The sequence below is a fragment of the Mobula birostris genome, chromosome 4, assembly GCF_030028105.1.
Source record: "Mobula birostris isolate sMobBir1 chromosome 4, sMobBir1.hap1, whole genome shotgun sequence".
Classification (NCBI taxonomy): Eukaryota; Metazoa; Chordata; class Chondrichthyes; order Myliobatiformes; family Myliobatidae; genus Mobula; species Mobula birostris.
In genome coordinates, this window is record NC_092373.1 from 172,930,537 (window position 1) to 172,954,816 (window position 24,280).

A 24,280-nucleotide genomic window follows, 5' to 3' on the forward strand; every position below is an offset into this window, starting at 1 on the left:
GAGAGACACAGAGGGAGAGATTTGAGTCTTCGGGTGAGCTGATGCCGTCGATCTTCCTGTTGTCCTCTGAAATCCTTTAGAAGTCACCGACCGTGACCACAACAAAGGGGACCGTTCTTCCCTTAATATCCAGTTATCTATACGTCCCTGTTCCTGAAATACTGAGTGTCTTTCTTCACGCTCCTGCATCTCCTCCTTGAAGGTAAAGATGAGAAGAAGGCAAGTCCTATGCGATGGGGATCCTTAACGATATATGCCATCTTTCTGAGGCGTCACCTTTTGACTGTGCCATTGATACTGGGGAGGCTAGTGCCCATGATGGAGTTGGCTGAGTTTGCAACTTTCTGCAGCTTTTTCTGATCCCTCCATACAGATGGTGATGCAACAAAACGATAAGCTTTCACAGCCCTCCAGAGTAAACAACTGCTAAGATTCACCACCTCGTGAATGGTGAAATTGCTCCTCATCTCAGTGTTAAGTGGTTGATCCCTTATTCTGCAACTATGCCACTTTGTGTTGGACTCTAACCAGCGGAAGCATCTTCCTGGCAGCTAGCCTATCAAGCCTTTTAAGAAGTGTGTAAGTTTTTATAAGATCTTGTTTCATTCATCTAAACTCTAGAGAATACAGACCCTTACAAAGGATCTTTCACCTAGCGGGGAGTGAGTCTCTGGAATACTATATCCAAAAGGATACCAGAAGGATTAACAGATTGTTAGATACCAAGGGAATTAATGGATGCAAGGTTGATTCTGGAAAGTGAGGCTGAGGTTAAATAAAGATATGTGATCGTATTTATTTGTTACAGGTACAAGAAGATAAAGGACATATTCATACATCTGTTTCTAATAAGATCTTTGTTTATTCAAACCTGGCCTCTTGAAAGTCCTGGAGTTTAAGTACCATTGACAGCCATACATTCAGTGTCACGGAAACAGGCTCAGGTCCAACTGGTCCATGCTGGTCAAGATGCCTATCTAAGCTAGTTCCTATTTGTCTACATTTGTTTATCTCTCTTTAAACCAACAAGCTGTTGATGCTCTACTGATCTTTTCCTAAACATCTCTGCCATGGGTTCGTCCTTGATGATACTTCCTAAAACCAGCTTCTCTGACCAAGGTGTTAGATGCCCATCTTTTTGAGTGACAGAGCCAAATAATGTAGATCAGTAAAGTCAGGACTGATAGGGTGAAAAGGTCATGCTATAAGTTAAAACTTTAGCAGCAGACCTTGTTGATCTCATATCTACAGAGGGAGGAATAAGACTTTGGAATAGTCATATCTAGAAGTAGGAAAAAAAATGGATGAAGGCTTTACTAGTGGATGAGTTCAGGCAGGAGTGGCGTTGGGCAATATTATGAAAGTGGAAACAGGAATCCTAATGAGGGTGCAGATATGTGATTAAACCACACTTTAAGGACAGATATGCATCAGGGTTTGTTAATAATCTTGTTTAGTTACTAGGATTCCAGGGAGAAGGATTGAGAGGGAATTGATGTCAGTAATTTTTAATGTTCCAAGTAGTCCATTTCCCCTTTCTTTAGAACTGGACAAAGTATTTATTACTCTGGAAGACTTCAAAATATCTCCCCCGGAGTGGCTGTGTCGCATCATGTTCTGTTTATCTGGGGTTTTGTCCCAGCTGATTTCTCTGAGAGGATTAGTATAAAATCACAGCTGTTTAATATTTAACTCAGGCATTCAGAACCAAACTCAAGTGGAGTTTGGAATCTGACCTCTCTTGCATCTAGATAAATGTTAAACCTGCCTTCACACACTTTACATCTAGCAGCCCTCTTCTCCGGACCCATCTCTCCTTCTTTTTATATCTTTGTGGATCTTTAAAGTTGAAAATTCCAAGTATTCGTGTTTACTAGGTTATGCTGTGTCGAAAGATGTCTATATTTTGGGTACTATTGACCCTTATTGTCTTTTCCTCTTTGACCTCTGCAAAAAGTAAGTATGTGCCTATCATGCTGATGACAAGGTTCTTTGCATGTCCTCAACACTTGTTCGGAATGTAACTTTGTATTCTTTAATTGGTCTCAGTAACTAAAGAGGCAAGTTGGTCAAATAATAATTTATTTATTTAAGTACAATGATTTTCTAGCTTGGTGAAGTACATCTCTCCTTTTACATTCCATCTGTAGTTTGGAAGAATTGAAAAGTAATTTGGTGTTGAGGTAGGAGTGAAAAGGATCAATAAATTAACCAGGACTTTTCTGAAGTGTCTTTACCTGGAAACTGGTGAGAACTCGGACTCACTCCCATATGAAAGGTTGAAGTAAACAACAGAGATGTATTTCAGGGAAAGCTGGATAAACACTGATGGAGGAAAGAGTAAAAGGATAAGGTAATTGTGGGGTTATAAGGTGGGAGATTTCTTATCTAGAGCAGGAGTATTGGCATGGATTAATAGAGCCAAATGGGTTGTTTTATGCTAAATTCTCTGTTCTTTTATGTAATATCTGTGAAGGGTCTACACGAGATGAACGGTCTTCATTATGTTTTAAATTTCCTTTCCTTCTAACTTGAGGCTACAGTAATCAATAATGATTTAAGGCAAAGTGAACTTAAACATGATTTAAGATTGTAGAGCGTTAAAATTGGTTCCATTTTTATGCCACTTAGGTGTTCCAGGATTCTAGGATGTTTCTAAGAAAATTACTAATTTAATATTTGGTATAAGACTGTGCTGGAGAAAAAGTTTAAATGTATTAGCTTGCGATGGTCCTGGGAAAGATAAGGTGCAATTATTTAAGCAGAAAAGATTCTTGAAAGTAAATGAATTGAATTCCATGTTCTGTATTTGCTCACAAATGCCACACTCTTTAGATTAAATGGATAAACTTGAATTTAGAGAAGTACAGATGTACAGGGGGTTTGGATTTATTTGCTTTACAGGGAATTTGGAAATGAATAGCCCATGCAAGCAAATGTGGAGAATTGATACCTAATAGACTAACTAGTTTTGAGGTGTATCTTGGTCATATCCTTTCCTATGTTCACTACTTCTTCTTAGCCCATCACCCCTACTGGGACAAGGGCCACCAAAAGCAGCTCGACAAAGTCCTCTATCCTGGGCTATTCCTTCAAATTGTGACCAGATGCCGATCCTTCCTCTCCCAGGGATGAGGTCGTTGGACCTTCTGTTGGCGCTTCTGTAGCACTAGGTTTTTACGGGATGGGGTTGCTAGCCCCATGCCCAACCCTCGTCCTTTCACAGCGGGGCTTGGGGCCATCCATGGCAGGGTCTTGTTATGTTCACACCCATTGTAAAACACATTTCATTAGTTTGTTATGCTGACAGTCCTTTCTTTAACAATGCTCAGATATTTAAACTGCTGTAAGATAGATACTGCTCCAGTTTGTGTCAGAAACAATCTCAATAGTTCGTCGGAGATGTGGTTTGCTCTCCTTGTTAACAGATTGAAAAGACCTTAGAATCATGACATCAGATAAAATGAAGCCACTCAGCTCATCGAGCCTGTCATTTCTCTTTGAACAAGCTACCCATTTAGTCCCTTTCCTCTGCTCTATCCTCACATCCAAGCCAATTGTTTTCCCTCATTTGTATATATTCAGCTGCCCTGAATCTCCAGCAAGCATTCTGTCAGATGGCATCTTTCAAAGATGCTGTTACTCATTGTGGGGTTCACTCCCAGTTTCGCTGCAATTTGAAAATGTAGGTTGGACATTTTTGCAGAAATTTCAATCATTAATGAAGAAGTAATTTTCTTCACCCGCACAGAGCCCAATCAGACATATACGAATGCTGGGATTAATGCTGACACATTTAGGGACATTTTTGGGACTATTTGCCCTTCTTCTCTTTATTCTATCTCTACAGAACATAGTTGGCTTTTAGACATGTTGCTCTAACCATCCAACCTCCGCCCTCACTCTCCCTCAATGCCAGCAGCTAGGTTGAGATTATAAAACCAGTGTGTGCATGGTAGCTTACAACTCAATGGAATAAACACTGACATTTTGAAATTTCCCTCTCCGGCCGCACACACACACTTGTCCATCTAGTTTTCTTCTCCCTTTGTTTACCATTCCCATCTCCTGGTCTTCGCCTCTCCCACCTGGTTCCTTCTGCCCATTACCCCATCCCTATCTGCTTCTGTTATTCACCTACTGTAATTTGTCCTACCTCTCTCTTGCACTGCCAAACTGGAAACCTTTCTTCTTCCCTTTGGGGCCTGACAACTTTTGTCTCTGCAGATGTAACTTGAACCCTGAGTGCTTTCAGTGTTCTGTTTTTTTTGGTGTGTTATATTGATTGGGAGAAGACTGGCTTCATGGTAGATGTGGGGCTGAAGGAAGGTAGACCCGCAGTCTAACTTTTTTTTTACTAAGTTTAAAATTTTTGCCTTTGATCAGAGTCTCACTTACAGGTTTTTTTTTGTAAACTGAAAATCTATTTTGTGCAGAGAAGAGGGCCATTTGGCTCATATACCGAGTTCTGCTGCTTATATGCTCCATGCAAGCCTCCTACTGAGCCTTCAGTTCACCACATCATCTCTGTCGCTGGGGTAAAATTCCCTCCTGAATTCTGCATTAAATTTTCTAAAATAGGGGCAGGGACACTCCCTACTTTAACCATTTCAATGGCAGATGTGGGTGGAGCAAGACTTCCTGGATTTAATTTGAATTTAATTTTTTTTAACAAGTAATCTTAAACCTTTCTACATTACATGATGCAGAAAACTATAGCTGTATATAAGCCTTAATCACAAGAGTTAAAGTCAAAAATGAGTTTATTGTCATTTGTACAAGTACATACACTATATGCGCTGGTGGGTCTCAACATTGCTCTTCAACTTGTCCACTAAAATGTGGATTTGTCAGTGTAATTATGAGTCAGTGGTGCTAAACTTCATTCCAAAATTTTAATCTTGTGTAAAAGTTTGACCTTTGCACCTGGTTTTTATGGTATGTGACAACATGACATTCTGATAAGGAGCTGAATGGGGCAATTGTTCCATTCTGAAGACCTTAGCTTTAAATACAATCAGTTTTATTTGAGTGAATAAGTATTTCACAGTATCACAAGTTTGACATTTTACCTGAAACAATAGATTTGCTCGGTCATCTATAGGTAGAAGAGCTCTGAAAATATTGCAGTGTGTCTAGGCAGCTATGGAATTTAATATCTTCCACACATCCAGTTTACCTATAGAATGATCAGTGTGGCTGATGGTTAGTGGAGGAGGTCCCAAATATAACAACTTGCATCATTATAGCATCTTCAACATAGTAAAACTTAGAGTCATACAGCATGGAAATAGGCTCAACCAGTCCATGTTGATTGTGTTGCTCAGTAAGCAAGTCTCACCTGCCTGTGTGGGCCCATAGCCCTCTAAATCGTTCTATCCATGTACTTACCTAGAAAGCTTTTAAATATTGTTAATGTGCCTGCCTCAACTACTATTTCTGGCGGCCCATTCCGAATACCCTTTGCATGATGAAGGTACCCCCGATGCCCCTTTTAAATCTCTTGCCTCTGACATTAAACCTATGCCTTCTGAAGATGCTTTCCAAAAGCTCCCTTGAATAAGTGTAACACCACATCACATGGGAAATTAGTGCAGTGAACAAAAAGCTTGGTCAAGCAGGTAGGGTCTTAAGGAGAGATAAAGTGACCAAGTATTTTCAGGGAACAAATTTTAATAATTCAGACCCAGGCTGCTGAAGACAATGTGGAGTGATTTAAAATCAAGGTGCACAAGAGGTTGGAATCACAATAGTTCAAAGCATTTTAAGCTGGAGGATACAGCAGAGGTAGGAAAGACAGAGACATGGAGGGGTTTGAAAATAAGGGTGGGAATTTTAAGTTCAATGTATTGTAAATTGGAGTCGGTTTAGATCAGCATGTAGGTGGCAGAAGGGACTGGAGGTGCTGGAATCATCAGGTCACTGGTGGTCAAATCAGTGTATAAAAAGAATGAGTTTCACATTGCATCAGTGTAAGACCAGCCTTATACCCAAAGTCATTACTTTACTGATAAATGGCTTAATTACTGCCACTGAAGCTGTTTCCTCATAAACCCACACTTTGTTTTTACTTCCTAGGAAATTATTGTGATTATGACAGCAACATTTAGTTTAATAATCTTAATTCCTTGGTGTTTAAATCTGAAGCTAGTTGGTAAATTTGGATAAATTGTTATTCTGGTTAACAGATAAATAAGAAAGAGGAAGCTCATTAAGCTCATTCCAGGTAGACCTTGGTGCTCTCCCAACAACACGATTTCATCCTTGACCTTTGTACAATGATCACTTTGTGCAAAGAACTCCCTGATTTCATTTATTTGTTTTTTATTTGCTTTAGCTTGTGTTCCTTTGTCCTACCCATGGAATCAGATCCCATCACAGAAAAAGACCATTGTGTCTGTGCTAACTCTGTTGAAAGATCTGAACAATTAGTCTTACTTATCATACCTACAACCCCTACACCCACACCCTCCAACAGCTTATCAATTTTTAGGGAATTCCTCCAATTTTGTTCTCTTTACTGTTGAATCTGCTTCTGCTACCATTTCAGCATTGCTATGAACCCCATCATCCAGTATAATTTAATTTATTTTTTTCTTTTAATCAGAGCAGCAAGGTGGACCAAGGTTTAACGGAGGGAAGATGTACAAATACCATTACACTGTGGAACTCCAGTTAGACAGAGGAGGAGGAGCTGTTGAAGAGACGGTAGGATTTAAGATTATGTCCAAAGTCAACGTTGACTTGCTCTGGAGAAACTCAAGCGATGAAGATGAACAACTTATTCGAATAGCGGTATGTTTCGTTCATCAGTAATTATTTTAATTAAAGTCTTCTTAAGGAGGCAATTCAGTCTGATGTGCCAATTCATTCACTGGCTTTACCATAGAAAAACCATAGAAAAACTACAGCACAGAAACAGGCCTTTTGGCCCTTCTTGGCTGTGCCGAACCATTTTCTGCCTAGTCCCACTGACCAGCACAGGGACCATATCCCTCCATACACCTCCCATCCATGTATCTGTCCAATTTATTCTTAAATGTTAAAAAAGAACCCATTACATAAGGAAGATGGCAGCTGTGAAAGAGAGTGAAGAATATTGTAATCCAAACTCACTTCACCTTTTCTGTACTTGATCTTCACCACTTTCCCTTTCCAACAGCTTCTTGAAACTTCATCCCCATCACATTGAGTGGGAGTATTGCATTAACAAATGTCTTACAAGGCATCAGCATCACTCCTGTGCCCTGGTATCTTCTTTCTAGTGAAGTCAATTGCATACAAATCAGGGTAAATACCCTTTGTTTGTTTCTTTGAACATTGTTCTAAGCTTGACATAACTTCCATTTATTTCAAATTCATCCCAAAGTTTTTCTCTCTTGGCAGATTCAGTTTGGTAGACATCATAGAGCTTATGTTACAAGACAAGTAGTCTAGGCCCAAAATAATTCACAAAAGAACTCAAGATCAGTTGTTTAAATGAACTTTAATTGGAAAGCCAAGTTGGCCCAATCTCTTGTCATATGACAGAGAGTCTTGTCATTCCAGAAATCAGTCTGGTGAACTACTGCTGAACTCTTTCTATGTATAATTTCTTAGGTAGGGAGGTCAATACCAGGAGTGGGTTCATTAAAGCTCTGCATAATTGTAGCAAGATGACTTGTTCCTGTACTTCTTGTGATGAAGGGCAGTACACTATTTCTTAATTGCTTGTTGCAATTAAACTTAGAATCTTACATGTTGTTCATTGTCCATATCATTCACATGTGTCCTCTGTAGTATCCAGGACACCCCCGATGCCTGGAAAAGATGGCATCCATAATTAAGGACTTCTATCACCCAGGACATACACTCTTCTCATTGCTACCATCAGGGAGGAGGTACAGAAGCATGAAGGCACACACTCAACGATTCAGGAACAGCTTCTTCCCATCTGCCATCTGAGTTCGGAATGGACATTGAACCCATGAACATTACCTCACTAATTTTTTTATTTTTATTTTTTGCGCTACTTACTTAACTATTTTATATATGAGTCAGGTCACTCGTCTGAGTGCTACTGGTACCATGTAACACAGTACTACCTGTCGCATAGTCGGGTGGTCAGCGACTAAACTGGCTCCCCCACCAGGCTTGCCTGGTGAGGAGGGTGGCTAGACACCCTGCAGGACGAAAAAGAAGACCTGTTAAAGGGCGGATGAACCCTCTCGTAGGGTCAACGGCCAACTAGCAAACCCGTGCCGTGAAGCGCGGAAAGGGCATCCCTTGCATCGAAGCTTGGTCTGGCCATTCACTGCAACAGAACTTCCCCCAGCCATCTTGGACCCCACCATGCCGCTGGATCCGGGAGGGGATGTCGAGAGGTTGGGTCTGGACCTGTGCAACCCCCTGCTCACCTAAAATCCATCCACGCACACGCTGTTCCTTTCTGAGGAGTGGGGTACCACCCCACTAACTGACTGAAAGGAACCACCATTATCCTATGGGATGGATAGCCAGAGCGAGAGAAAGAGAGAGAGATATTTATCGTAGTTCATAGTTTTTTCTATTATTATGTATTGCATTGTACTGCTGCTGCAAAGTTCCAAAATTTCATGACATATGCCATTAATATTAAACCTGATAGTGATATATTGCAATAGCTGTACCCCTGCAGTAATTGTCTACCAATCTGAGTAAGATAGAAACATAGAAACATAGAAAACATACAGCATAATACAGGCCCTTCGGCCCACAAAGCTGTGCTGAACACGTCCCTACCTGAGAACTACCTAGGCTTTACCCATAGCCCTCTACTTTTCTAAGCTCCATGTAGCCATCCAGGAGTCTCTTAAAAGACCCTATTGTTTCTGCCTCCACCACTGCCGCCAGCTGCCCATTCCACACACTCACGTAAAAAAACTTACCCCTGACATCTCCTCTGTACCTACTTCCAAGCACCTTAAAACTATGCCCTCTCGTGCTAGCCATTTCAGCCCTGGGGAAAAGCCTCTGACTATCCACACGATCAATGCCTCTCATTATCTTATACATCTCTATCAGGTCACCTCTCATCCTCCGTTGCTCCAAAGAGAAAAGGCCAAGTTCACTCAACCTATTCCCATAAGGCATGCTCCCCAATCCGGGCAACATCCTTGTAAATCTCCTCTGCACCCTTTTTATGGTTTCCACATCCTTCCTGTAGTGAGGCGACCAGAACTGAGCACATTATTCCAAGTGGGGTCTGACCAGGGTCCTATATAGCTGCAACATTACCTCTTGGCTCTTAAGCTCAATCCCATGATTGATGAAGGCCAATGCACCGTATGCCTTCTTAACCACAGAGTCAACCTACTTATTTATTTCTAATTATTTATTATTTATTTATTTCTGCTCTGTTTCCAAACCAACATCCAATTTTCTGTAGATCCTTTACAGAAAACATCATAATTGGGAACAAAGAAATGGCAGGGCACTAAACAGTATTTTAAGTCTGCTTTCACACAAATAACTTCCAAGAAATGCTAAGGAATCGACGAAATACTGTTTATGATATCTTACAAATGAACAAAAAACACCACAAAATTGTAAAACTTAACCTTGGAAATAAAATGATGTTACACTTTCCACTAGTGGTTCTATCATGCTGGTTCTTTGGAACCCTAACTATTTTGGTGCACCTGCTGGTCTTTTTCCCATTGCCCTAATATATTTCCTCATCAAGGCAATTCCAGTTTCTTATATGAAGGTCCTATTAACCTGTTTCCTCCAATGCTCTCAGTCAAAAACTGCAGCACCTCCAAGCTTTGGAGAAGTATTTTGATTTTGCATTCCCAGTACTCTCAGTTTAAAAGAGATAATTACCCTTTGTCTCTGATGGTGATTTGTGCAGGTATATCAACTGCTCTCTTTTGAAGGCGGTTGAGTCAGATACGCAGGAGACGAGATTGTTGGCACTAGTACCGGGGACTATGGGTGACTTACTTTTCCTTTGTCTTCTTCCATTTAATTGATGTAAAGCTTCCTTTTCCAGATAACTGATGTCAAGCTTGAAAATGTGAGTGAACGGACAGATGGCAAAAACATCTTTAAAGGCACCAGTGGAGAGGAAACCCTGGGAAAAAGTGACCTAGCCACCCTGAAAAATCCAGTCCTTGTCCATTGGATCAATGGAAAGGTACAATCACTATGTCACTTTTTGGAATCACCCTGAGCACATATACCTGTCTTCATCCTCTTGGGGCATGAATTAGCAATGTTTTACTTGTATTATTTACTTCACTGTATTCTGTTAAGACTTATGTAGTATTTCTGGCTCTTACCAACACTTAATATTCTTCACTCAACTGCTGGCTCAGTTTATTAATCAAAAATTGTTCTCTGCAGTGAGAACACTTATTTGCAAGGTGACTGGCAATTTCAGAGGGACTGGAGAGTTTAAATCTGCTTTCCCTGGAGTAAGGAAGGTTAAGAGATGATATGACTGAGATATACAAAATTAAGCGGTATGGATAGCATAGACTGCAGGAAGTATTTCCTCTTATCAGAGGTAGATATAAATGGAGAGCAGTGAATTAGCAGAGTAGGTGTTTAGAGATGTAAGGAGATCTGAGGAGACTTTTATCACCCAGACAGGTGATTACAATGCCCTAGAGAGCGCAGAGTCACTGTCAGCATTTAAGAACTGACTACATGAGCACTAGAAGGCTATGGGCAAAGTGCTGGAAGTTCGGACCAAGAAGGGGGTGCCCACATGTCCACGTGGATGTAGTGGCTCAAGTAGCCGCTTTCCATGATGCATGTTAGCAATTCATCAGTAACATACACCAAATAACATCTTGTTATGCTGTATGATTATTAGAGGTGAATGAAAGATATTGCTAAGAAGTGGGATATCAGTGTATACTGAAAACTCAAGGGATTCTGCAGATGCTGGAAATCCAGAGCAACACACATAAAATGTTGGAGGAACTTAGTAGGTCAGGCAATACCTATGGAAATGAAACTGTTGACATTTTGGGATGAGCCCCCTTCTTTAGGACTGGGGGAAGATGCCAGAATAAAAAAGATGGGGAGATTGTGAGGGGACGGGAGGGAAAGGACATCTAGCTGGATAGGTGAAGACAAGTGGGTGGGAAAGGTAAAGGGCTAGTCCTCCTTTCCCTCCCTCCCACCCCACTTTTTTATTCTGGCGTCTTCCTCCTTCCTTTCCAGTCCTGAAGAAGGCTCTCGGCCTGAAACATCGACTGTTTATGCATTTCCATAGATGCTGGGGACCTGCTGAGTTCCTCCAGCATTTTATGAGTGTCGCAGTGTATATTTAGAAGTAGGTCAGAGTTCAGCAAAGTGATTTATTTTTGTACCATCTCCTTGGAATTAGAAGATACTAGAGTCAAGTCCTGCTCCAGAGGCTTGAGCACACAAGTCTAGATTGGTAGTAACCGTAGTTATTGGGAGCAACATAGGTGGGTGTGAAAGTGTTGTGGTATTCTCGAAGGCAGGGGATCTCCAAGCCAATCTGTATCAATTCATTATTGTATCGCAGTTTGTGAGAACTTATCATGCGCATGTTGGGTGCTACATTTTCCACATTACACCACTGACACACTCATTGAATACTTAATGGGCTCTAAAATCATGAGCTTCCAAAACTAATTGGCTAAATAGCTGAAGGAGAAAATGATATTGGGAAAGGCCAGGGAGCAAGGCTAATGGGTTGCTCGTTGGGTTCAGGTTCCATGGGTTGAATAGCCTTCTGCTTGTCAGGTTCTCATGTTTTCTGTGACACAGAAGAGCCCTGTCCATCATCCTTGCCAGCTCCCAGAGCAGCCCTGAGTTTGGGATGGCATGGTGGCTCAGCAATGGCCTCAGCACCAGTGATTTACGTTCAATCCTAACCTCTGGACCCGTCTATGTGGAGCTTACATGTTATGAATTGGTTTTCTCTGGGTCCTTTGGTTATTGCCCATATCCAAAGACATGTGAGTTGTATGTTATTTAGTCACTATTAATTTTCCTTAGATTGTAGGCAAGTGGTGAAATTCAAGGCAGGGTTGGGATGGAGGGGGATGGAGGGGGAGGGAGGTAGGGAGGAGATTTCCAAAGTTATTGGGAATGTGGAGCGAATAATATTGGTAAATTGTAAATAAATTGGTAAATTGGTTTATTATTGTCTCTGTGCAACATGGAGCTGATGAACCATGGCAAAGATGTGCAAGCGACGTACAAAACTATGAAATATACCCCTTTTGAATTACTCTTACTGCAATCTGCAGCATGTAATTTCCCTTTAAGCAATGTACTTTTGAACTGACTTAACAAAGTACAGATTACACGATCTTTTGAAGGACTTGGCGGACTTAACTCTCAGGCAAGTAGGTACGGCACCTTTAAGCGGATGAAGGTTCGTCGACATGGCCAAGAGCAAGACTGGTGGTGGGGGGAGGAAGGAGGACTCCAAGCCAGGCAGAAACACAGAGTGATGAGGCCCCCTCCACCCAGCATCTTGTTAGCAAATGTGCAGTCGCTGGAGAACAAAATTGACGACTTGAGGGCAAGATTGCTGTATTGTAGGGAAATGAGGAATAAGGATGCCAGATATGCTGGTCAGACCAGAAGGCCTCTCGATACACAGGATGGACCGAACTGGTGAGTCGGAAAAGGCAAAAGGTGGGGCTGTGCGTGTTTCATGATAAACTCTCCATGGTGCTCTGATGTGGCAGTTTTGCTGTACTCATGTTCACCCAACCTTGAACATCTATTGATCAAATGCCAGCAGCTCCATTTACCAAGAGAGTTCTCTTCCATGATCCTGATTGCAGTTTACATGCCACCAGAGGCCAACCCTAATCAAGCACATGAGATACTCATGACGCCATCACCAAACAAGAAGCTGCCCTCCTCAACGCATTTCAAGTCATCGTTGGGGATTTCAGTCAGGCTTGTTGAAGAACTTCCTGCCCAATTACCTCAGCATATAACCTGTGACACCAGAAGTCCTAACATACTAGAACACCGCTATACTAAGACAAGGAATGCCTATTGTTCCATGCTCAGACCACACTTCAGGAAATCTGATCACTTGGCTGTCCTACTCCCACCTGCACACAGGGAGAGGCTAAAGAGCAAAGCTCCAGAGGTTAGGACAATGAAGAGATGGTTGCGGGAGGCACAGGAGTGGCTATGGGATTGCTTTGAGTTGGTGGACTTGGCTGTGTTCAAGGACTTATCTGTGGATCTGAATGAATACACTTTGGTTCTCATGGACTTTATAAAAACAGTTGTAGACGAGTGTGTCCCCACAGAATCATTCAGAGTCTTCCCCAATCTGAAGCCCCCTGGATGAAGCATGAAATCTGCAATCTGCCAGGGGCCAGAAGCGTTCAAGACTGGTGACAAAGAAAGTTACAAGAGGTCTAGGTATGATCTGTGGAAAGCCATTTCAAGGGCGAAGGGACAACTCCAGACTAAACTTGAATGAATAAAGGATGCTCAGCAGCTATGGTAGAGCTTGAACACCAACACCTCTTACAAAGTGAAGTCAAGTGATATAGGTGACAACCAGGCTTCGTTTCCAGATCCACTCAATATGCCTCCTAAGCTCACTTTGACAGTCAAAACATGGATGAACTATCACGAACTTCCGCAGCCCCCAACGACGATGTGAATTTAGTCTGTGAGATCACCCTTCAGGAAAGCGAAGCGTCCGGCCCAGATGGGGTGCCTGGCCGAGTACTAAAGACCCATGCTGACCAACTGGCTGGAGTGTTCACTGAGATCTTCAACCTCTCGCTTCAGCAGTCTGAAGCACCTACCTTCTTCAAGCAGGCTTCAAATGACCATGGTAACCTGCCTCAATGACTATCATCCAGTAGCACTTAGATCCACAGCGATGAGCTGCTTTGAGAGGTTGGTGATGACACATACCAACTCCAGCCTGAGGAATGAGTTGAAACAGCTCCATTTTGCTCACCGGCACAGCAGATGCCATCTCACTGGCTCTTCAGTCAACCATGGAACACCTGGACAGCAAAGGTACATACATCAGGATGTTCTTTATCAATTACAGCTCAGCCTTCAGTACTATCATCCCCTCAAAACTAATCAATAAGCTTCAAAACCTAGGCCTTAATACCTGCTTGTGCAACTGGATTCTTGTTACTGTCACTTGCAGACCCCAGTCAATTTGGATTGGCAACAACATCTCCTCCACAATCTCCATCAGCACAGGTGCACCACAGGGATTTGTGCTTAGGCCCCTGCTCTACTCACTTTACACTAATGACTATGTGGCTAAGTACAGCTCCAATTACATATTTAAGTTTGCTGATGACACCACTGTCATTGGCCAAATCAAAGCTGGTGACTAATTGGCATAAAGGAGGGAGATTGATACCTGGCAGGGTAGTTCCACAACAATCTTTCACTCAATGTCAGCAAGATGAAGGAGCTGATTATTGACTTCAGGAGGAAGAAACTGGAGGTCCATGAGCCAGTCCTCATCAGGGGATCAGAGGTGGAGAGGGCCAGTGTTGTGTCTATGCGACTATATATCAGCTAAATAAAGGCATGCACACGGGAGATGGCTTTAACTGGTGTATTCTCATTGTAGCGAGAGAGAGAGAGAGAGAGAGAGCAAGCAATACGCATACATAGACAACAGATCAATGAGCATAGGTGAGTTATCAGTCCATACGTCATTGCTCTGAAAGAAATAGATCCACACATTACAGCCAGCAACTTTAAATTCCTTGGTGTGATCATTTCAGAGGATCTGCCCTAGGCTAGCAGATAAGAACAATGACAAAGAAAGTATGTCAATGCTTCTACTTCCTCAGGAGTTTGTGAAGATTAAGTATGACACCTAAAACTTTTACAAATTTCCATAGATGTGTGGCAGAGAGGATATTGACTGTTGCATCACAGACTGGAATGGAAACACCAATGCCCTTGAATGGGAAATCCTGTAAAAAGTAGTGGATAAGGCCCAGTCTAATGGTAAAGCCCTTCCTACCACTGAGCACATTTATAGAGAGCATTGTCACAGGAAAGCAGCATCCATTCTCAGGGACTGCCATGACCCAGGCAATGTTCTCTTCTCGCTGTGCCATTCAGAAGGTGGTGCAGTAGACCCAGGACTCACACCTCCAGGTTCAGGAACAGTTATTATCTCTCAACCATCCGGGTCTTGAACCAAAGAGGATAACCACTCAACTTCACTTGCCTATCACTGAACTGTACCCACCGCCTATGGACTCACTTTCAAGGACTCGTCATCTCATGTTCTCCATACTTATTGCTTATTTATTAATGTATTTATTTTATTTTGTATTTGCACAGTTTGTTGTCTTTTGCAGATTGGTTGTCTGCCCTTTTTGGGTGCAGTCTTTCATTGATTAGAATATGGCTATTGGATTTACTGAGTATGCCTGCAAGAACATGAACCTCAGGATTACTTCTGGTGACATATGTGTATTTTGATAATACATTTACTTTGAACATTGAACTTTGAACCTGTACAGAAGTACATTGAAAAACTTTGTTTTGCTATCCATGCAGATCATTTAATCAAAATGGGTCAGGATAAGATTAAGGTAAATATGGGTGCCTGATGGTCAGTGATGACTCGAAGGGTTGAAGGGTCTGATTCCATACTGTATCTGTAAGTCCAAATGCATAAATCCCATTTCTCTATTTACTTCACCACAGCCAGTTCTTTCACATGCCCATCCCCTCCTTACCCCTTTCTGCACCCTCTCCCATCCTCCGACTCCCCACCTACTCTCTGGACAGTTTATAGCAGTCAATTGAACTAACAACTAATACACCTTTGGGAGGATGGAGAAATATGAAGCACTTGAAGGAAACCTGTACAGCGACAGGGAGAATGGGCCAACTCGCCGTAGACAGTGTGGAAGATCAGAATCTCACATAGGTCACTGAATCTTTGAGCCACTGCAGTATCTATAGTGCCTCTCTGTTACCCTTCTCTTCTGTACTACCCTCTAGGAGTAGTTTGGGAATCTATTGTGGTTGTAAAATGTACCATCCAAAAGAAGCTTTTTTTCTTTAAATTTCATGCCAAATGCCAAATCAGTGTTACACTTTTCAATTTATGCCCAGGTTTCATATTCGTTATGACATAGAAGAGCCATAGTCAACACCCATTATCCTTGCCAGCTTCCAGAGCAATCCTGAGTTAGGGATACCCGGAGAATAAAATGTTGAGAATCAGCTGTTGGGACCGAGAGATCTTGAACATCTGTGAAGGAGTCGGGGAAATCTTACGGAGTTATTCAAGGCAATGCAGATAAGACAAATCATGTTACTCCTTGGAATATAGAGCACATCTACTAGGATGCCCCATCGGGGAGGAGGCTACGTAGCATCCACACCAGGAACACCGGCTCAGAACAGGATACTTTCCCCAAGCAATGAGGCCGGTCGACTCCATCGCACACTAACTCACCGCTCCACATCCCCACCATCACTACTTTCTCATTTCCTGCCAGAATCACCTTGAACACAGACACTCTTGTGCCTAGCATCACTTTATAGCCACACAATCAGTCTATGTATATAAGCTATCTTATGTGTTAATATTTATTGTGTTTTCTATTGTGTGTTCTTTTTCTTATTGTGCTTCTTCTTGTGCTGTATTTGATTTGGAGTAACAATTATTTCATTCTCCTTTACACGTGTACTGGGAATAAACAATCGTGAAATTTGAAGAAGTCATAATTAAGAATGAAAAAGGAGGAGTTTAATCCAGCTGTCGGGAAGAACATCAGGATAACTAGATTGGTTAAGAGTAAAAGGGTGGCCAGAGAGATAGTAGTTCCCCTTAGAGATCAGCAAGGCTGTCTGACTCATGCTGCAGGAGCTGGTTGGAATTTTTGACAAATATTTCTCTTTGGTGTTTACTGAGGAGAAAACTATGGTTGCTCAAGAGTTAAGGGAAACAAATGGAGATGTTTTGGAAGGACATTCACCTTAGCAGCGAGAAGGTATTTACAGCCTAACACTGCATTAAGATGGATAAATCTCCAGGACCTGACCAAGTGCATCCTTGGAATTTTGTGGGAAACTAAAGAATAAACTGTGGAGGCTTCTGTGATGCATTTGCTTAAATGTTAGCCACTGGTGAAGCTCCAAGAAACTGGAAGGTAGCTAATATTGTTCCATTATTTAAAAATGGCCAGCAAACTACAGGCCAGTCAGCCAGACAGGAGGGAATTCTGAGGGATGGGTTTTATGAGCATTCAGATAGACTGTATCTAATTAGAAGAAGTCAGCATGGATTTGTGTTCAAAGTCATGCTTGACAAACATTTTAGAGGTTTTTTGAAGCAGTAACCAAAAAGATAGATGTGAGGAGGACAGTGGATGTTTTCTGTTTGGACTTCAGCAAGGCCGTTGACAAGGTCCCACACGGTTTGCAGGCCTGGAAGGTTATGCCCATGGAATCCAGGGAGAGCTAGTCAAGTGTATTCAAAGTTGGCTCGGAGGTAGGAAGCAGAGGTTGGTGGTTGAAGGTTGTTTTTTGGAATGGAAGCTGGTGACTAGTGGTGTGCCACAGGGGTCAGTGTTGGGCCCCTCATTATTTGTTAGTTATATAAATGATTTCGATGCAAGTGATCAGTAAGTTTAGGATGACATGAAATTAGGTAGGGCTGTTGATAGTGAAGAAGGTTATCATGGGTTACAAGAGGATCTTGATCGGTCAGGGAAGTGGACTGAAGATAGGCAAGCAGATTTCAATACAGATAAGTGTAAAGTGATGCATTTTGGAAGGTCAAACCAATGTACAACATATAACATGAATGGTAGGACACTGGGGAGAGTAATGGAACAGCGGGATCTAACAGTACAAGTGTACAGTCCATTGAAATTGTTATCAAAGGTGGACAAGATGGTGAAACAGACATTTTGCATACTAGTTTTCATCAGTCAGGACAGTAAGTATCGGAGTTGGGACATAATGTTGCAGTTGTGTAAGTCATTGGCGGGACCACACTTGGAGTACTGTGTAGTTTTTATCATCTTGTTACAGGAAAGATGTGGTTACACTGAAGGGTGTTCTGAAAAGACTTACGAGGATGTTGCCAGGAGCAGATAGTCTGAGTTATATGGAGAGTTTGCCAGGCTGGGTGTTTATTCCTTGGAACATTGAAGAATGAGGGGCGAGCTTATAGAAATGTTTGAAATTATGAGCGACATAGATAAGGTGGATGGTAACAGTCTTTTCCCCAGGGTAGGAGAGTCCATATCTAGGGAGCATAGATCTAGGGTGAGAGGGAAAAGATTTAAAAGGGACCTGAGGGGTAACTTTTCCATGCAGAGCTGCCAGAAATGGTATAATAAGAAGCACTGGTATTCAGAGGGGTGGGGATTAGAGGGATATGGGCTGAAAGCAGGAAATTGGGACTATCCAGTGAGCCCTGTGGTTGGTATGGACTGGTTGGACTGTAGATGAATCCATTCCACATTACTCTGTCCTCTATGAATTTATGATAAAGACTTGGAATAGACTCAAGGGGAGAGAACCTATACAAACCATTGATTTACAAAATGGGCTAATTGGTTAATGCCCCTGGAGATGATGCAAGCTGCTCATCTGGGTGAATGAATTATAGTGGGTAAGTATCTTGCTCCTTTTTCTTGGATCGATTCTTAAAAGTTTCAATAGAAATCTGTCATCAGTGAGCTGCTTACTGTTGTTAGGTAACCCCAGTAGTACCTTGATCTTCTGGGCATTACATCACCAATCTGATCAGAGAGTTGATGCAATAATATCTCAATTTAGAATAAACCAATGAGACTGTGACACATAAAGCAAAGACAAGCTGATAGTTTACAGAAATTTGGCAGACACAGGCATTCAAAGTTCATTCTGAGATTTACTGCCAATGGCCAGTAAAGGATGAGTTGTACAGTTACTAGTGGTGTTAAAGGTTATTCCTGTGCATTAGCCCACATTTCTCAATGATAGACTTCAGCATTACTCCAGGTTCTCTGGTGTTGAACATTGACCTCAGCACACTATTTCAACTAGAAAAAGAAATGTTGCATTTTTTTTGGTATGCTGCATGCTTTCACATTAGTTACAAAAGAAAAATATGAACAAAGGAGATGTAGGTGATAAAGATTCTATTGCCAGGTAGCATGGGAAGATGGAGTTTTGAGCATCGAATGTCATATGTGGTAGCGCCATGGGACTTTTCACCTCATTTCATACACAATTTATACAACAGAGTGGCACTTATTGGTAATGTCCATATCTATTTTCCATCCCTAGTTGCTCCTGAGCTGAAGAAGCACTTAAATGTGTGTAGAGTCACCTACAGCTTTGAGTATATAGAGATAGTGCATCTCCTTCCCTGAAGGATTTCAGTGAACCAGATTTTCTTTATGACATTTCAATATTTCCACTGTCACCATTACTAAAGTTATCTTTTTATTCCAGATTTGTTTAATTTCTCAAGCAGCTTTGATGGGATTTGAATTAGTTTTCTCAAAGCTAGTTTATCACTGTGCCACTAAATTCCCAATGAAAGCTTTAGGGATGTGACCAACTAGAGCTGGTAACCTGATGAACACTGGAGTAAAACTTTCACTTTTGCCATTACATTAATCAACAGAGGAGTCAAGATTGGGTCTGATCAATCTAAGTTTCCTCATCCAAGGATTCTTACCCCTGTCCCACCATCCCAGATTCAGGTTGGCTAATGCATGAACTGCAACAAGGTGAAAGTGCTTGATGCTAATTTTGAGTATAGTGTCGTGCTCCTAACAGCCTGATCCTATGTAACTTGACAGGCTGCAGTTATGATCTTGCTTAATGGTAGAAGAGGTGAGTTGCTAAATCGGTTTATTATTGTCACATGTATCAAAGGGCTGTGAAAGCTTTGTTTTATGTGCCATCCATACAAATCACTTCATCACATCAGTCAAACAATAACAGAAAGCAGAATAAAGTGTTACAGTTACAGAGAAAGTGCAGTGCAGGCAGACAATGAGGTGGAAGGCCATGATGAGGTAGATTGTATGAGGGGGGCCTTTAATAGTCTTACAACAGCAGCACAGAAGCTGCCTTGACCCTGATGGCATGTGCTTTCAGACTTTTGTATTGTCTGTCTGACAGGAGCGGGGAGAAAATTGAATATCAAGGTGGGATGGATCTTTAGTTATGTTGGCTGTTTTACGGAGGAGGTGAGAAATATAGACAGAGTCCATGATATACAAAGCAGAGAAAAGCTGACAGTTTTCAGGAACTTGGTGGACACATGTACTCAAGGGGCTGTGTAACCTGTTCCCCTGTAATACCTTCATTCTGAATTGTAAATAATTCTTCAATAGATTTCTGTTTTAATTGTGCCAACTGTAGTGAATAGAACTCTAAGGCTGCTTTGGCAGCACACACAAAATGCTGGAGGAACTCGGCAGGCCAGATAGTCACTCCTGCCTGTGGCCATCAAACTTTACAACTCCTTCCTTGGAGGGTCTGACACCCTGAGCCAATAGGCTGGTTCTGGACTTATTTCATAAATTACTGGCATAATTTACATATTACTATTTAACTATTTATGGTTCTATTACTATTTATTATTTATGGTGCAACTGTAACGAAAACCAATTTTCCCTGGGATCAATAAAGTATGACTATGACTATTTATGGTAAAGTGTACAGTCGATTGTGTACAGTTGACATTTCGGGCCGAGACCATTCAGCAGGGCCCCTTTGGCATTTTGCGTGTGTTGCTTGCCAGCATCTGCAGATTATCTCTTGTTTGAGGCTGTTTTGGAACTGAGTTTTACCAAACTCAGTGCCTTCTGGGATTGCTTACTCAGCACTTGGCTGGTGTACTCTAACTCAATGTGCAATGCTTGATAAGGTGTTAATTGCACGCTTAATAAGGTTTAGCTGAATTGTTGGTTAAAGTTCAAAGTCTTGGCTCCTAGAGTGTGCTAATAGCAGATCGACAAACGTGGAAGTTCAAAAGACAAGTATCTTTTTATCCTTATTTTCTTTAGACATAGATGGAGGCATTTCTACCAATTACAAACGTACATCCCTGCTAGGTCAGAGAATAATCTCATTCTCCCACTAATTTTGCCTGTGGCCTATTCTCTCCACAGTTCCGTCAACTTCCCTGGGATGCAACCACCAACCTATACTCGAAGCAATGTATTGCAGCCTCTTAACCTTTTAACCTATGATGTCTTTGGGAGGTGGGAGGAAACTGGAGCACTCAGGGGAAGAATGTGCAAACCCCTCGCGGACAGCACCAGAGGTCAGGATTGAACCCAGATTTCTGAAGCTGTGAGACAGCAGGCATCTCCCTGTTACATCATATTACTGCTACATTTTAGTAGCCCCAATTATATCTGATAGGCCCATCAGTGGCATTTCACTTGTTAGTTGTCACATCAAAGACCACTGTGTATGGTGGTTTGTCCTTGACTCTCTTTATGAATTGTCCTTTTGCAAATTCGCACCTTAATTCCAATCAGAATTCACTGGAAGAAGTTACCGCTTGATCCCAGTCTTTCCTCGCGTTTGTGGAGATGGAATCGGTGAGACAATTGTGTAACCAAGACGTTATTAAATTTTAAAATTCATTACAGTCTAGAGTGGGTGGCGGGGTGGAGTTATGTTTCTACCAAAGGAGGTGTACGGCACTCCTTCCACGCTAGCCTGACCCTAGAACTCTGGAATTCCCATTGTTTTGTTAACATTTCAGTGAAGCAATGTGAGGTGTTATTACAAAGATAAATGGGCTCTTGTTACATAATTCTTCAAGATGAAATCCAGCTGTGACATGGGTTTCCTATCGTGGAAGAGTCTAAGATCAGAGGACACAGCCTCAGAATAGAGGGGTATCCTTTTAGAACAGAGGTGAGGAGGAATTTCTATAGCTAGACAGTGGTGAATCCCTGGAATTCTTTGCCTCAGGCAGCTGTGGAGGCCAGGTCTTTATGTATATTTAAGGCAGAGGTTGATCGATTCTTGATTGGTCAGGGCATGAAGGGATATGGGAAAAAGGCAGGAGATTGGGGCTGAGAGGAAAAATGGACCAGCCAAGATGAAATGGCGAAGCAGACTCGATGGGCCAAATGGCCTAATTCTGCTCCTATACCTTATGGTCTTATGTTTACCTGCTTCTTCGATTTTTTTTTATTCTCCAGGTGAAAACATTCTACTCATTCTCAAATGAGCCTGTGGTGCTGCAAAATATCAAGAGAGGTCTAGCCAGCTTGTTCCAAGTACAATTCAAGTCTAGACGTGTTACTGAGGTAAATATTTGATGTAATGTTCTATATATCTTCGGAGTTGTGGGTTGGGGTAGATGGGAGGAAATCTTGATTGTCCATGGATGCTTGAGCAATTAATGTCAAAGTTAAATTTGAAATTATTGTCATAAACACAAGGCATGTATGCGCAGATACAATGAAAAACTTGCTTTGAGCAGCGTCATAGTTACATAGCATCATATAAGTAACATTGACAAGAAAAACATACATTTTACACAAACTTTTATACAAGAAAACCAAATTAGAACAAAAAGCAAAGCCCATTATAGTGCAAATTGGTAAAGTGCTTATAGTGTTGTTAAACTACAATGATAAGGGTTTTGCTAGTTGGTTCAAGAACCAAATGGTTGAAGGGAAATTGCTGTTCCCAAACCAGACGGTGTAGGACTTCCCAGTCCTACCCAATGGTAGCTACAAAAAGATGGCATAGCCTCGATACTGGGGACATTTGATGATAGATGTTGCTTTTTGAGGCAGAGTCTTCCGCAGATGCTACCAATGATGGGTAGGGATGTGCCTTGCTGTACCGGGCGGGGTCGACTACCATCTCCCTGGTACAGCTATTCAAATGCACAGGAGTGTAGCTTCTTACATTAAATTGCTGTGCCAGGGCACAACGAATCCGCCAGGATTCTTTCAGAAGTATATCTGTAGATATTTGTAAATGTGACAAGCCAAACCTGCTTTACCTCCCAAGAAAGTAAAGTCTAAAGGTTTGAGGGATAAATATTATGAGGATTCGTAGGTGAATTAGAATGGACAATCAATATCAAATAATGTATTGAAAAAGAAAACAGGATGGGAATGGAATGGAGGTGGTATGGAGAAATTCATCACCAATCACCCTACTGGTACACAGAGCAGTTGTCAATTGCAATCTGCTTCCACACTTCATTGGAAATCTGTTCACTTTTTGACACCAAAAATGTACATGTTAGCTGAACAATAACAGAGTCCACATTGGGTTGTTGAAAGACAAGAACCCATGATGCCTGGGCTTTCTCTTTTAAAAAAAAATACAGCATCTGCTCACTTTCCCTCGTGCTCAGCTTTTCCCCTTTGTTTCATTGTCATCCACATTTCAATCTCTGCTTGCTCTATCTCCAGGTTGATATCTCCGGAAAGTGCAGTGTTGATTACCAGGCACACGATGACCAGGTAACCAAAATGAAAAAACTGGACAGCTGCAAGGTGTCACAGAGAGGATTCACCAGTTACAACAAGGTCAGTGTCAACAGCATATCTATCTGCTGGGCATAAACATGAGAGATTCTGCAGGTGCTGGAAATCTTGAGCAACACACACAGAACACTGGAGGAACTCAGTAGGTCAGGCAGAATCTATGGAGGTGAGGTAACAGTCAATGTTTCTGGCTGAAACTCTTCATCAGGACTAGAAGGGAAGAAGCCAGAATAAGAAGGTGGGAGGTGGGGAAGGGTAGAAGCTGGCAGGTGATAGGTGAGACCAGGTGAGGGAGAAGCCGTTTTTATCTATCTGCTGTGCTTCTGAGTATAACTGGTTCTGAGTATACCTGGTGTATGTGCAGATACAAAAGCTGGGAATAATTCATATAGAATAGTGTCAAACTTAGAACACTGGAACTAAAATTCAGCACATCAAACTGATGTTTATTCTATAATATCCTCATTCCCATCTGGGACACTCACCACCTGGAACATGCCCTCTTCTTGTTACTACCATCAGGGGCAAGGTACAGGAGCCTGAAGATTCACACTCAGTAATTCAGAGACAGCTTCTTCCTCTCTGCTTGGGATTTTTGAATGGTCTATGAACTCATGAACACCACGTCATTATTCCTTTCTTTCAACTATTTACTTATTTTGTATTTTGTGATGTTTTGTATCTTTACACTGTACTGCTGTTGCAAAACAACAGACTCATATCACATAAGTCCAATAAACCTGATTCTGATTCTGACTCACTCTCACTCTAGCTCACTCTTTACATCAACAGACATTTCCGTTCTT

General features: G+C 41.7%; 1 protein-coding gene across 2 annotated transcripts in view; it reads left to right on the forward strand.

Moving 5' to 3' along the window:
• mttp (microsomal triglyceride transfer protein) overlaps positions 1 to 24,280 on the forward strand; it is a 62,448-nt gene that overhangs the window by 14,282 nt on the left and 23,886 nt on the right. Inside the window, exons 1-5 of one of the 2 annotated variants that reach the window (XM_072256468.1) lie at positions 1,780 to 1,956; positions 6,608 to 6,795; positions 10,013 to 10,156; positions 22,167 to 22,274; positions 23,400 to 23,516. In XM_072256468.1, coding sequence (XP_072112569.1) covers positions 1,881 to 1,956; positions 6,608 to 6,795; positions 10,013 to 10,156; positions 22,167 to 22,274; positions 23,400 to 23,516 — 633 coding nt within the window. In that variant the 5' untranslated portion in view covers positions 1,780 to 1,880. Of the gene's footprint in view, positions 1 to 1,779; positions 1,957 to 6,607; positions 6,796 to 10,012; positions 10,157 to 22,166; positions 22,275 to 23,399; positions 23,517 to 24,280 lie in introns of those variants that run through there. The other variant, XM_072256469.1, reaches the window with a different exon arrangement.